Genomic DNA, 15,115 nt, shown 5'->3' on the forward strand with positions numbered 1-15,115 from the left:
AAGGAAAGCCAAGGTGTCAGCGAGTACAGTTTCCTACACCATCAAAAGGCACTTGGAAAGTGGAGGAAACTCTGACAGGAAGAGGTCTGGCAGACCCAAAGCCACAACAGAATCAGAAGACAAGTTTCTGAGAGTCAACAGCTTGCATGATAGGCGGCTCACAGGACAACAGCTTCAAGCACAGCTTAACACTGGTCGAAGTAAGCAAGTCTCAGTTTCAACTGTGAAGAGAAGACTTCGAGCTGCAGGTTTGACAGGTCGAGTGGCAGTAAGAAAGCCATTGCTAAGATAGCAAAATAAGAAAAAGAGGCTTGCCTGGGCCATGAAGCACCGCCAGTGGACTACTGAAGACTGGAAGAAGGTCTTATGGACTGATGAATCAAAATTTGAAATCTTTGGTTCATCAGGCAGGGTTTTTGTACGCCGTTGAGTAGGTGAAAGGATGGTTCCTCAGTGTGTGACACCAACTGTCAAACATGGAGGGGGGGGGGGGGGGGAAGCGTGATGGTCTGGGGCTCTTTTGCTGGATCCAGAGTCGGCGACTTGCACAGAGTGACTGGAACCCAGAACCAAAAGGGCTACCACAGCATTTTTCAGCGCCTTGCCATACCCTCTGGTATACGCCTAGTTGGTCAGGGGTTCATCCTACAGCAAGATAATGACCCTAAACACACCTCCAGGCTATGTCAAAACTACATTAGAGGAAAATAACAAGATGGTAGGCTTCAAATCATGGAATGGCCAGCACAGTCTCCAGACTTAAGCCTCATCGAGCTGGTTTGGGATGAACTGGACAGAAGGGTGAAAGCAAAGCAACCTACAAGTGCAACACATTTGTGGGAACTTCTGCAACAGTGTTGGAAAGAACTTCCCAAACAATATTTGATTTCCATTGTAGAAAGAATGCCACGAGTGTGTTCGGCGGTTATATCTGCAAAAGGTGGCTACTTTGCTGAGTCAAAAATTTAAATTAAATTTTGTTAAACAAAATGATTCTATGATTTATTTTCATCTCCAATTGTATATTTGTTCTATGCTTAATTTCAGAGTACATTGAGACATTAAGCTGCGTAAATTTCAATAAAAACTGGAAAAATTGAGGTGTTCTAAAACTTTTGACCGGTAGTGTAATTCAGGTAGATTGACAGGCCTGCAATCTGCCCTCTTGAAAAGGACGAGTGTTCCATCTCCTCTGCATCCAACAACGACTCAGCATGGGAATGCTTTCCCAAGAGCCGGCTCCACTCTCTCTCTCCCTCTCTCTCTCTCCCTCCCCCAGGATTATTCCAAATCATCTGCAGCTACCAGATCTATCCTCTATACTGATGGTGGGCAACCTAAGCCAGAGGACCACAAGTCTGGCCCTCAAAAATCTCCAGGGTCTGCAATAATCCCTTGCAAGCCAAAAGACCAGCCACTCAACTTTGGATATGCCGCAGCTGCTGATTCAATGTCAACAATAGATGGAGGGGTCCTGGATCTCAAGAAAGTGACAAAGGTCATCTCTGGACAGATATCAGAAATTCCCCACAGTCTGGCAACCTGCTCTACTTGCCAAGCCAACTACCTGCAAAACACAACACCAATTGGCTTGCTAGCTCCCTACACTTGTGCCACCATTGTGTTGCTCTCAACAGAATCCACTCATCTGCTCACCCAGTAAGAGTAAAGGATCGAGTGCCCCATAGCAGTATCCCGAACCAAGCAATGTTTCTAGTTTACGATTAGTGACCTCTCTGATGATCTGAAAACCCTATTTTCCTCTTCTCAGATGACTGCTTTATGCTGTACAATGTTGCATCCTCGCACCAGGTTGCCAGCAGCAGTATTCTTCTCCACAGACCTGTAAAGGATCAGATACTGGTCCTAACGCTTGGTACATGTCCTTCAATTCAGGAAATATATTACATTCCTGTCTCTCCCTGTCTGTTAAAGGATTATCTAACAAACTCACCCACTCATGCAGAACAGAAAACCTTCTGAAAAATGCCAAATTTGCTCCACTTTTCTCAAACTTCCATGCTACCTGCATGTTTGTGGTGACCGTAGGTGCAAAAGTCATTTTAAGAGCATGCAGTCTCATCAACACTTTAAGACCATACTCACCTCCATGCTTATTCTTTTCCAGACTGACAGAAAACCTTCGGGAGAGACCTAAGCACAAAAAAAGCAAGAGCATACTGAACAAGGTGCTCTGATAAAAGTGAAGATGTCCTCGTAAATTGATGTTAAGATAGCTGACATGAAGAAAAAGAGAGTTAAAGATTCTATTTACAGTGCCTATAGAAAGTCTACACCCCCTTTCAAAATTTTCAACTTTTGTTACCTTATAGCCTGGAATTAAATTGCATTAAATCAGACTTTTTCCACCTTTATTTACACATCATAACCCACAACATCCAAGTGAAAAACAAATTCCACAAATATCAGAAAATTATTTTAAAATACAAAGCCAGAATATCTTGGTTGGATAAGTGTCCACCCCCCTTATAGCAATTGTAAATTAGCTAAGGTGTATCCAATCACCTTTAAAATCACACACCAAGTTAATTGGCCACCACCTGTGTTAAATTGTAGCGATTCTGATTATTTCAGAATAAAATCAGCTGTTCCTGTAGGTTTCCTTTGCTGGGTAGTGAATTTTACAGCAAAGACTCAACCATGAGCATCAAGGAGCTTTCAAAAGACCTCCAGGAAAAAGTTGTGGAAAGGCACAGATCAGGGGATGGGTATAAAAATATTTCAAAGGCTTTGAATATTCCTTGGAGCACAGTCGAGACAATAATTAAGAAGTGGAAGGTGTATGGTACCACCAAGACCCTGCCTAGATCAGGCCATCCCTCCAAACTGGATGACCAAGCAAGTGGGAGACTGATCAGAGAGGCCACCAAGAAGGCAATGGAAACTTTTAAAGAGCTACAGGCCTTTATGGCAAAGACTGGTCACTGTGTGCATGTGACAACAATATCCGTAGCACTCCACAAGTCCGGCATGTATGGTAGGGTGGCAAAAAGGAGGCCACCACTCAAAAAAGCCCACCTTGAGTCCTGTTTGAGGTATGCAAAAAAACACTCGAGATTCTGTAGCCACGTGGCAAAACGATTTTTGCTCTGACGAAACCAAGATGGAACTTTTTGGCCTAAATGCAAAATGTTACTTTTGGTGCAAACCCAACACAGCACATCACCCAAAGAACACCATCCCTACTGTGAAGCATGGTGATTGCAGCATCATGTTATGGGGATGTTTCTCATCAGCAGGGTCTGGGGCAATTGTTAGAAGGGAAAATGGATGGAGCAAAATACAGAAAAATCCTAGAGCTAAATCTGCTGCCTTCTGCAAGAAAGCTGAAATTGGAACGGAAGTTCACCTTTCAGCATGACAACGGCCTAAAGCACACAGCCAGAGCTACACTGGAATGGCTAAGGAACAAAAGAATAAATGTCCTTAAGTGGTCCAGTCAGAGCCCCGACCTAAATCCAATCAAAAATCTGTGGCACGACTTGAAGATTGCTGTCCATCAACGCTCCCCATGCAACTTAACTGAGCTTGAACAGTTTTGTAAAGAAAAATGGGAAAATATTGCCCAAACAAGGTGTGCAAAGTTGGTATAGACCTATCCCAACAGACTCACAGCTGTAATTGGTGGCAAAGGTGCTTCCACCACGTATTTACTCAGGGGGGTGGACACTTATCCAACCAAGATTTACTAGTTTTGTATTTTTAATTAATTTTCTGAAATTTGTAGAATATGTTTTTCACTTTCAACTTGTGGGTTACGATGTGTAATGTAAACAAGCATTCTGAGTATTCTGCTGCAATACATGTCCCCTACCGGCAGTCTGTCATCCGGAAAACTGTTGGAGAAATTACCAAAGTTCAAAGTGCCATAACTTTGTCAAAAACGATCGTAACGTCGTGAAGTTCGAACTTGATCTGTAACTTATCATGAGGAAACCATGTACCAAGTTTGAAATCATTAGCATTAATAGTAGAAAAAAATTCTGGAAAACTGTTCTTTGCATGATGGACGGACAGACTGACAGACGGAAGGACAGAGTGCAAACCTATCGTCCCCTCGGTGTACACCGGTAGGGGACTAATAAAGGTGGAAAAAGTTTGATTTTATAAATTTTTTGTCGCCGATCTACACAAAATATCCCATAATGACAAAGTCAAAACATATTTTTTGAAACGTTTACAAATTTATTGAAGATTAAATTCAGAAATGTCAAATTTACATGAGTATTCAGTCCCCTGCGTCAATACTTTGTAGAAGCGCCTTTGGCAGCGATTACAGCTTTGAGTCTTCTTGGGAATGTCTGTATCAACTTTGCACATCTGGATTTGGGGAGTTTCTCCCTTTCTTCCTTGCAGTTTTGCGAATGCGAATAGTTTGTGACATTGGCTTGAAACTATAGCATAAAGAGAAAGAAAGTACAACATAGAAAAGGAACTAACATCTGTGTAGTTTCACTTCACAGTCAGAGGATGTACTTTGTTGTATGCAAAAATATTGCGTCTGCAAAAATGGCAGAAACATTTTAAGTTTTGTGTTTTTCACCTTATGCCAATCAAATCCAAAAAACCAAGACACTTTCAGTAAGAATGAGTTGTGCTGGAAACGAACCTTTTACATCATAACAAAGCTCGTAAAGTTCATTTTCCTTTGAATCAGCCCTCACCTCGACTGGAAGGCAACATCTCAGATAATCCTTGCCAAGCTGAAATGAGTTCGGGGTTGCGCTCCTCATCGGCACAATTCTTCCAAATGCGGATTGCTCCGTCATCTGTCAGACAGCACAAGATAAACTGGGAATTTGGATGCACATGAGAAAATCGCTTTACAATATCGAGAAGCATCAAATGATGGTCTTCATTTGTATGCAAACCATTTTGTAACTCATTTGGATAAGTACCATGTCGGTGAGACAGCAACTCCCCCAATAACTGTTCCTTTCAACCATCAATCCAAGGAGCATTGATTGATGATCATTAAATGTGGCAATTACAAGGGATTCGCGTTTCTAACCCCATCCCCCTCCTCTAATGATCTGAGATGCTAAGTGGAATGGAACCAAAGTCTATATGACTGGCAACTACCTTCCACGACATTCATTCACCAAATACATTAAATATATAACCATGCTGCAAGGGGTGCTCACCTGTCCCAGTGAGTAGCAATGACACATCATGGCTATTGATGAATTCCATAGCAGTGATGCGGCTATACCTTGGGTTTCCATTATGGAAGTAATTCACTTTCTCCCCTTTCTCCCAGTCCCAAAAGCTTGAAAGGAAAATAATGGTGATTGTTAAAGCATGGGGAGGAATGGTGCAACAAAGAAAAGAGATGAAGCTTCATGTTAGGACCCAAGTGCAAGATCTCCCAATGATGACACGATCATATCAGAGCAGTGCTATATATTTGCATTGCCATACAAAAGTGCAATAAAGCATCACAAAGCACGCTTTTTTTCAAAGATATACATGTAGAATCTGAGAATTTTCCGCTTGCAAATGTAATCCTCAGTAGGTTGGCACAAGTAACTCGGCAGAATGCAGAAAACATTTTCAAGAACTTTATTATCATATAAAAATATTTTTTTATTTCAAACTAAACTTTGGTACAAAAATTTGCAGGCGGCAGATAAAACTAGAACGGCACTTTTTGATGGCGTGACGTCGAGCAATGTGCCTACGCCCACATTATTACATCATTAAGCGTCTTTGGGCTTCCTGAAAAGCGCTATATAAAATAAATGCATTATTATTATTATTATATATACTTGGACCAAATTTGATTTAAATCCCTCTAGCTGTTCTCAAGTATCACATTTTTACGTGACATGACCTCTGACCTTTGACACTGAAATCTAAGCAGTTCATCTTTGCACCATAATATATACTTATACCAAGTTTGGTCAAAATCCCATCACTGGTTCACAAGTTAGTGCAGTAACAGAATTTTTACCTAACAGAACCTCTGACCTTTGACCCCTTCACCTCCATAATCTAATCAGTTCATCTTTGAATCATTATACGTACTCGTACCAAGTTTGATTTGATCCCTTCAGCTGTTCTTGTTATCACGGTAACGAAAATCTCTCACGGACAGACGGATGGCCAGACAACCCAAAAACAATGCCTCAAGCAACTTATAATGAAGTCACCGGAGACATAAAAAAAAAAGCTTATATTGTACTTCACATTTTTGTGGGGTGGGAAAGGCCTCTCACCAGATACTATCCTTGTCAGCCACAACAACAAAAGTGTCAAACGGATGAAATTTAATGACTGAAGGTACTCCTGGGTTGCGGTTCAGGAAAATCTGGTCGTCCAACCGAGAGATGCCTGAAGAAACACGTCAAATCCAACAACGAAATTGCTACAATTATTCTGCAACTTGAACAAAACATTCCATCACCGCATTTATTGTGCTTACAGATAATTGGCAAAGATACTTAAAATACATTTCTGACAAATGAAATGCATAGAATGACCTCAAATCCCATTTACGACCTCAAATCCCGACATTACGAACTCGTGCTCAACTTCAGTCGACTCCGTTTTCAAATACAAATTCAAAACACAATCTCATGATCTTTTGGTCAAAAACGTTGGTCGTGCAATTTAAAATAACCACATATCTCGCTACAAAACGCAACAGCATCACTTGCTTCTATCCAGGATGATGACGTCAAGAACGTCGCTTCCCTCATTCTCTCCTCGGTGGCTAAGTCATCACATTTATGCTGAAGTGCAGTGTTAAAGTGCATTTTATTTACTCAAACATTCTTGTGCATTACAGTATGGTAATGTACTGTATTCATCCATACCTATGGCTCCTAAAAGGAAGATAAGTGCTCAAGGAAGTGATACAAGTGGAAAGAAAGATAGGAATGAGTATCATTCCAAAGTAAGTCAGAAATTCTAAGAAGGTTTGACGCTGGTTCCCACTTTAGGGATATTGGACGTGACTTTTGCCTTGCAAATACAATGGTGATTACGATACGCAAAAACAAAGAAAAGATCATTGAATGTGCTCAATGTGACACACCTTCCAGTGCAGTAAAAAACAATAAAACACGTAGCTCAGTAATGGAAAGTGTGGAGCATTTCCTCAGTGTTTGGATTGAAAGCCAAATACAAAAACGGTTCCGGTTAGCATAATGGACATTAAAGAAAAGGCAGAGCCTTTTCAGACTAAAAGTGCAGGGAGGGTGAAAGTTCCACTATGGAGACTTTGATGCAAATGACGGGTGATCTTCACGTTTTTAAGAGGCAGTTTTAATAGGCTTGCATAATGTTACTCATTGTCATTACTATCTATATTACTAGGAGTACTCGTCCCAAGTGACGTTAAAAGCTAGCAAAATTACCCCCCTCCTCTTTCCCTCGCCCTCTCCCTGCCCTCCCCCACTCTCTCCCTCTCCCACTCCACTGTCTCTCCCAGCCCTTCCCCACTCCTCTTTCATCCATCCACTCCCCTGTCTATCCCCCACTACATTCTCCTTCCCCTCACATCCCGCTCTCTCCCCCATTCCCCTCCTCTCTACATGTCCACGTGTGTCTATTGTTTTTAAGCAGCTTTACTTTCCTTTTCAGTTATTTTATTTATTTCGCTATTCAGTTGTAATTTTTATTTGATATCTGATGTACCATACTCGTTACACGGTGTCGGTGCTGCCCAAGCAGCTTCATGAGCAAGGGTTATACTGGGTGGTTTGCTATTGCCTTCCCAGCAGTAGTTCCCCCATTTGTGTGTGACCCACTCCGCGGTGCAGTGTGCGTGATGTGGGAGGGATGGGGACAGGAAGGGAGAGGATTTGAGCTCTTGAAGTCACATTTTACATGAGATGTAATTACACATTTCAAACTGTATTTCCCATGTGCATTCACATGTTATCAGAAGTAAATACATTGTATAGATTACATCATTTATGGATCTGATAAATTGCCAGTAACCATTTTGTAAAACTGTATGATGTGCAGCATCGAAATGAAGATGTCCAAATGTCATACACGTCCATGCCCGTGGGATTCCCACGGGTGACCCCACTAGTCTATATAATATTCTCCATAGGTGATTCTGTGAGTCTGTCCGGAGGTGTGGCCTCATCCGTTGAGGGAGTAGCTCCACCCATTCTGGAAGGGGCTTCTAAAACAAATCACCACCATTTTCTTTCCTCGCATAGCTTTGAGGCCTCTTTTTTTAGGCCCACGGTGTCTTGCTCTCTCTCACGGCTTTATCTCGATTCTAATTCGATATCTCATTTCATTTTTCACAGTCGCTAACATGGTTTTAGACTCCGTTTCAAAAAACAGTTTCAAATTCAATTAAAGTCACCGTTTATAGAACAAAATGCATTTTCAAAGGCCTGTAACATAAAGGTCATTCATCGAGTCTCCTTCACGGCTTTATCTCGACTCGAATTCACCATCACAGTCGCTAGGATGGTTCAAGTCTCAGTTTCAGCTAAAGAGAAAAATCGGCGAAATATATTCCAACAGCCATTTTGAATATGTCTGGTCGGTCGAGATGTGGGCACGGGGAAGGAGAGAGGAGAATGAGAGAGTGGAATGAGAAAGGGGAATGAGAGAGGGGAATGAGAGAGGGGAATGAGAGAGGGGAATGAGAGAGGGGAATGAGAGAGGGGAAGGAGAGAGGAGAAGGAGAGAGGGGAAGGAGAGAGGGGAAGGAGAGAGGGGAAGGAGAGGAGAGAACGTTCCCAGGACTTCGCTATTTATATTATTACTTAGTAAAAGTACAGTGATTGAATACTGAAGTTCGGGATCGAACCGTCGTCTAATTATATATTTTCATATTCCTGGGGTGTACATACAGAGTTTGTTTAAAGCGAGTCAACTCTTTTCCAACCATGAACTTAAACAATACAGTACTTCAAAAATGGACATAATAAAGTAAACTATGGAATACAATATTTATTAATAACGTTTGGTTTAATCTATTTTTACTTTGTAAAGTGAAAAGTTTTCGATACATTCAAGTTTTAAAATTAAGAAGACTCATGGCTCCATCGGCTTCTGATGTGCATTTTAAGACTGAATCAACGTGTCTTCGATCATAAATTACTTTTTGAAGAAACAAAGGTACATTTTGATTACATCTCAAGCGAAGGAAACCAGGCAATGCCTGTTTCATTCGGAGCGATTATACACCACCCAAAGAAGATGCATTTCATAGCTATAGGAAATAAAATCGGGAAATCTTAATTATTATTTTTTTGCTTCTTCAACTCAAGGTTAAGTAATGTGGGGCATGTGGTAATTCCTGCTTCTTTATGTCAGTGCTGTCTCAATGCAGCACTGCAGACCTGTGTCTCAATGTCTCAATTGAGACACAGGTCTGCAGACCTCAATGTCTCAATGCAGACCCACTCCCACTCCCCCATGTGTGACCCATTCCGACTCCCCAGCATGAGGGTCATTTGTAACTGCCATTTTCAAAATGAATAAAAGAATGAGGGAACAGAACGAGATCACCAATGAATGTCGTGATCCTCTCCCCACTCCCACGTGTGTAACCTACTCCAATTCCCCCGTGTGTGACCCACTCCCACTCCCCCGTGTGTGACCCACTCTCACTCCCACTCCCCCGTGTGTGACCCACTCCCACGTGTGTGACCCACTCCCACGTGTGTGACCCACTCCCCCGTGTGTGACCCACTCCCCCGTGTGTGACCCATTCCGACTCCCCAGTGCGTGACCCACTCCCCCGTGCGTGACCCACTCCCCCGTGCGTGACCCACTCCCCCGTGCGTGAACCACTAACCCCGTGCGTGAACCACTAACCCCGTGCGTGACCCACTCCCCCGTGTGTGACCCACTCCCCCGTGTGTGACCCACTCCCCCGTGTGTGACCCACTCCCCCGTGTGTGACCCACTCCCCCGTGTGGGACCCACTCCCCCGTGTGTGACCCACTCCCCTGTGTGGGACCCACTCCCCCGTGTGGGACCCATTCCCCCGTGTGGGACCCACTCCCCCGTGTGGGACCCACTCCCCAGTGTGTGACCCACTCCCATGGGTGTGACCCACTCCCATGGGTGTGACCCACTCCCATGGGTGTGATCCACTCCCATGTGTGAACCACTCCCATGTGTGTGACCCACTTCCATGTGTGTGACCCGCTTCCATGTGTGTGACCCGCTCCCATGTGTGTGACACGCTCCCATGTGTGTGACACGCTCCCATGTTTGTGACCCACTCCCCTGTGTGACACGCTCCCCTGTGTGACACACTCCTCTGTTAGTGACACACTCCCCTGTGTGTGACACACTCCCCTTTGTGTGACCCACTCCCTTGTGGATGATCCACTCCCCGGTGCAGTGTGCGTGATGTGGGAGGAATGGGAGCGGGGAGGGAGAGGATTTGAGCTCTTGAAGTCACATGTTACACGAGATGTAACAACACATTTCAAACTGTATTTCCCATGTGCACGCACATGCATTCACATGTTATCAGAAGTAAATATATTGTGTAGATTACATGATAAATTGCCAGTAACCATTTTGTAAAACTGAATGTGCAGCATCTAAAATCTAAATGAAGATGTCCAAATGTCACACACATCCATGCCGTGGGCATCCCATAGATGACCCCATAATATTTCAATAATAGCAGTGGGTAGGTGCTTGCAGGATAATGGCAAGGTGCCGACCTTTCTCGATGAGGCACCGTGCCTGACGTCGTACTTGAGCATTCCTCAAGAACCGCCACTCACGCTCCTTATGGATCTGGCTCTCCACATCATGATCGTCCGGAAGCTACATAGCACAGAATATTATGCTGACTCTCAAGAAATACATGAAGCTGAAATTCTTACATGATTGTCGTACATCTTTATTGGCCATTTTTATGTAAAGACAAATATCACCTGCAGCACATGGGAATACAACCTTTACAGGCCTTCCTTATCAAAGAGTAGCTTGACAAACCAAAACTTTTCATACAGTGTTAAATATGCTAAATAAAGGACAATTATCACGTCACCATATTCAATCAGTAAATTTGATGGAAATAAAGAACCTTCATGATGGCTTGGGTGAAATATTTCGAGCTCCAAGCGCAGAAGCCAGTATTCAAGGACAGGCCTAATGACAGCCTACACATGGTTGGCCCATCATCTCCATCTTCAGAGGACTGTGAAATAAGAGTGAAAGAAAAAAGGGGTTTTCACAGACTAAGTGTGGCTGTATGCAAGTATATACTGTATGTATGTATGCATGCATGTATGTATGTATGTATGTATGTATGTATGTATGTATACGTGTGTATGTATGTGTGTATATATTGTTACGTTTGGGGGGGGGGGGGGGGGGGGGAGGGGGGAGGGTAGGCAATGCAATACCTTAGTCCAGGTAGAATTGTATAGGTAGTGTGTTCCGACTGTCGTGAAGAAGAAAAACCCCCATGTACCAGAAGTAGAGATCCGTTAGACCGGATGTCGTGTAAAAGTGTATCTTCGTCCTCATGACGAGGAGTGGAGTTATGTTAATTAGTTAGGGATTAAGGGTAATTAATCCCCTGTATGTAATCGGACCTTGAAAGTGAATGTTGCAGCTACAACTCCTGTTGGGCCAGAGACATTGGAGTCGGCATTTTATATCCCTGGCTTTAGGTTTCGACGATCGTGAGGGGCGGTCGCGGCTCGTGGACTCTAGTGCGCTTGGCCCGTAGCTTTGTGACGGCTGAGGGCTGTGCCGAGTGAACCGAAGAGACGTCGGTGCTGTGAGAAGCGGACGACGGTGCACGGAGTGAACGAACTGGTTCCTGGTTCCCGCACATGGACTTCATGCCAACCAGTGTGCTTTTCCGCACAGGGATTCGGGGGCCTGTGACGATCAAGGGCACCAGAGCTAAGTACACACACATTTATATTTCCCCTTGTGTTGTATACGAGTCCATATGGAGGGTCCCTCGATTAGCAATTTTAGTTTACCGTGCATTCTTTTGTTAGCGGCATTTCTTTCAATAAAGCCGGTATTTGTACATTTTAATTCTGTGTCGGTTTGCATTGATTAACAGGGTCGAAGACGTCCAGTGGGATCCGTGAAGGTAAAAGCTTCACTACCCCCTCCCCCCCGCCTGCCCCCCCAACGCCTCACTGACCTCCCCAGCGCATATAAAGAAGATCCGCCATCATTGACTGAGAACCTCGGGGTGTAAAGCTTGCTCGGCTATCTGTACCCAGGGGTGTTCACCCCGGGACCGCGACAATATGTATGCATGTATTTGTGTATGTATGTACGTATGTGTGTATGTATGCATGTATGTATGTATGTAAGTATGCATGTATGTATGTATATATTTGTGTATGTGTGTGTATGCATGTATGTCTGTGTGTATGTGTGCATGTATGTATGTATGTACGTATGTGTATATGCATGTATGTATGTGTATATGCATGTATGTATGTGTATGGGTGTATGTATATGCATGTATGTATGTATGTATGTGTATATGCATGTATGTATGTGTATATGCATGTATGTATGTGTGTATGTATGTGTGTATGGGTGTATGTATATGCATGTATGTATGTATGTATGTATGTGCATATGTGTATATGCATGTATGTATGTATGTGTATATGCATGTATGTATGTGTGTATGTATGTGTATGTGTGTATGTATATGCATGTATGTATGTATGTATGTATGTACAGTCATGGCCGAAAATAATGGCACCCTTGCACTTTTTTCAAATAACTCACAATTTTCTCCAAAAATAAGTTGAAATTGACAAAAGTATTTGGTCTCCACAATTCTTTATTTCACTGTTAATATTACAGAACCTTTGGTTTTGATTCAGAACTTAATATCGCCTTTTAAATCGAAAAAAAAAATGGCATTGACAAAATTATTGACACCCTAGACTTAATAATTGGTAGCACGGCCTTTGGACAAAATAACTGCAGTCAAGCGCTTCCTATAGCCATGAATGAGCTTCCTACACCTCTTTACTGGCAGTTTGGCCCATTTTTCTTGTGCAAACTGCTCCAGTTCTCCCAGATTTGAAGGGTGCCTTCTCCCAATTGCTATTTTCAGATCTCGCCACAAGTGTTCAATGGGATTTAGATCTGGACTCATTGCTGGCCACTTCAGAACAGTCCAGCGTTTCGTCTGGAACCATTCCTGATTGCTTTTTCCAGTGTGTTTGGGGTCATTGTCCTGCTGCAAGACCCATTACCTTCGACGGAGACCCAACTTTCTGACACTGGGTTGAACATTGCGCTCCAAAATGCCTTGGTAATCTCCTGATTTCATGATGCCATGCACACATTCAAGGCACGCAGTGCCAGGGGCAGTACAGCAACCCCAAAACATCACTGAACCTCCTCCATATTTGACTGTAGGGAAGGTGTTCTTTTCTTTGAAGGCTTCATTTTGTTTTCTGTAAACATAGAGATGATGTGCATCACCAAAAAGCTCTACTTTGGTATCATTTGTCCACAGGACATTCTCCCAGAAGGATTTTGGCTTGTTCAGGTGTGTTTTGGCAAACTCCAGTTGGGCTTTCTTGTGTCTCTCTCTCAGCAGTGGGGTCCTCCTGGGTCTCCTCCAATAGAACCCCCTTTCATCGAGTTGGCGACGGATGGTGCCAGTTGAAACGGTCATACCTTGTGTCTGAAGGTCAGCTTGAATCTGTTTGGCAGTTGATCGATGTGCTTTCTCCACCATTCGAACAATCCTTCGCTGCAATCTTCAATCAAGTTTTCTCTTGCGGCCATGTCCAGGCCGTTGACTACAGTGCCATGGGCCTTAAACTTTCTGATAACATTGCGTATGGTGGACACAGGAACATCAAGGTCTCTGGAGATAGACTTGTAGCCTTGAGATGTCCATACTTGGCTACAATCTTGTGTCTGACCTCCTCAGACAATTCTCTCGTTTTCTTTCTTTTCTCCATGCTCATTGCGGTACACACAGTGACACAAAACAGCAGAATGACTCCTTTTCTCTATTCAAACTGGTTGAATGAGTGATTTTTAGCTCACCTGAAACAAAGTTCAGGGGAGCTTATGCGATGATGCGTTGTCAGTCCGTCAGTCCCTTAGTCTGTCCTTCAACACTTGAAACTTCTTCTCCGAAACCGTTGATGTGATTGCGACCAAATATGGCACAAATTATATTTGTTGTGTTGTGACTAAACTTTGTTCACTGCATTAAAAAAAAATCTGGGTCTAAGGGGGTTTACCGGGGTCAAAGTGGATCCAGGTTTGACCCTCCAAAATAGGAATTTGCTTTTTCCTCTGAAACTACACACACTATTTTGATGAAACTTGACCACAACCTTCAGCACCCGTGATGTACCGACGTTTGTTCACGGCACTAAGAAAATCAAAGTCTGAGGGTGTCTACGGGGGGGGGGTCAAAGTGGGTCCTGGTTTGACCACCCCCTCCAAAATAGGTATTTGCTTTCTTATCTGAAACCACACACACAATTTTGATGAACTTGACCACAACCATCACCACCCGTGATGTACCAAAGTTTTTCCATGGCATTAAAAAAAATCTGCCCTATTGGGGGTCTACGGAGGGTTGCCCCCCAAAGAAACTACACACACAATTTCGATTAAACCTGACCACAACCTTCACCACCCTTGATGTACCAAAGTTTGTTCACGGCATTAAAACAATCTGCTCCTTTGGGGTCTATGGGGGGGGGGGGGGGGGTGGGGTTGCCCCCCAAAATAGGTATTTGCTTTCTCATCAGAAACTACACATGCAAATTCACTGAAAATTCACCACAACCTTAATTACCCATGATGTACCGGTGTTTGTTCAAGGCATTAGAAAAATTGGGGTATTAGGAGGTATATGCGTTTGGGGTAAAGGAGGTTGCCCCCCAAAATAGGTATTAATATTTTTTGTTTGTTTAAAGTCTTATGATTATGGTGGTATGATTCTACATGCTGCCATGTCTTCTAGCAACCATTGAAATTGGTTTCAAATACCCTTAGTCGGTGTTGTATACTGTTTATTCTACCAGGTGAGCGCCAGGGGTATTGCCCCTATGTTTATATGGCAGGCACCTGCAACTCACCACAGGTGAGTTGAACTCCAAAGTAAAACAGAATCACCTGCTTC

At 43.3% G+C, this 15,115-nt stretch overlaps 1 protein-coding gene across 7 annotated transcripts in view; it reads right to left on the minus strand.

The window, feature by feature from the left end:
* RPTOR (regulatory associated protein of MTOR complex 1) overlaps positions 1-15,115 on the minus strand; it is a 301,256-nt gene that overhangs the window by 25,348 nt on the left and 260,793 nt on the right. For 6 of the 7 annotated variants that reach the window (XR_010983689.2, XM_068110470.2, XM_068110468.2 and 3 more), the window contains exons 24-29: positions 11,051-11,164; positions 10,683-10,788; positions 6,240-6,354; positions 5,166-5,290; positions 4,686-4,790; positions 2,107-2,154 (exon numbers count right to left, since the gene is read on the minus strand). Coding sequence is in view for 6 of the 7 variants with exons in the window: in XM_068110470.2 (XP_067966571.1) it covers positions 2,107-2,154; positions 4,686-4,790; positions 5,166-5,290; positions 6,240-6,354; positions 10,683-10,788; positions 11,051-11,164 (613 nt within the window). In the remaining variant the exon portion in view is untranslated. Of the gene's footprint in view, positions 1-80; positions 468-2,106; positions 2,155-4,685; positions 4,791-5,165; positions 5,291-6,239; positions 6,355-10,682; positions 10,789-11,050; positions 11,165-15,115 lie in introns of those variants that run through there. The other variant, XM_068110472.2, reaches the window with a different exon arrangement.

The sequence above is a fragment of the Myxine glutinosa genome, chromosome 3 (assembly GCF_964187855.1).
Source record: "Myxine glutinosa chromosome 3, kmMyxGlut1.1, whole genome shotgun sequence".
NCBI lineage: Eukaryota > Metazoa > Chordata > Myxini > Myxiniformes > Myxinidae > Myxine > Myxine glutinosa.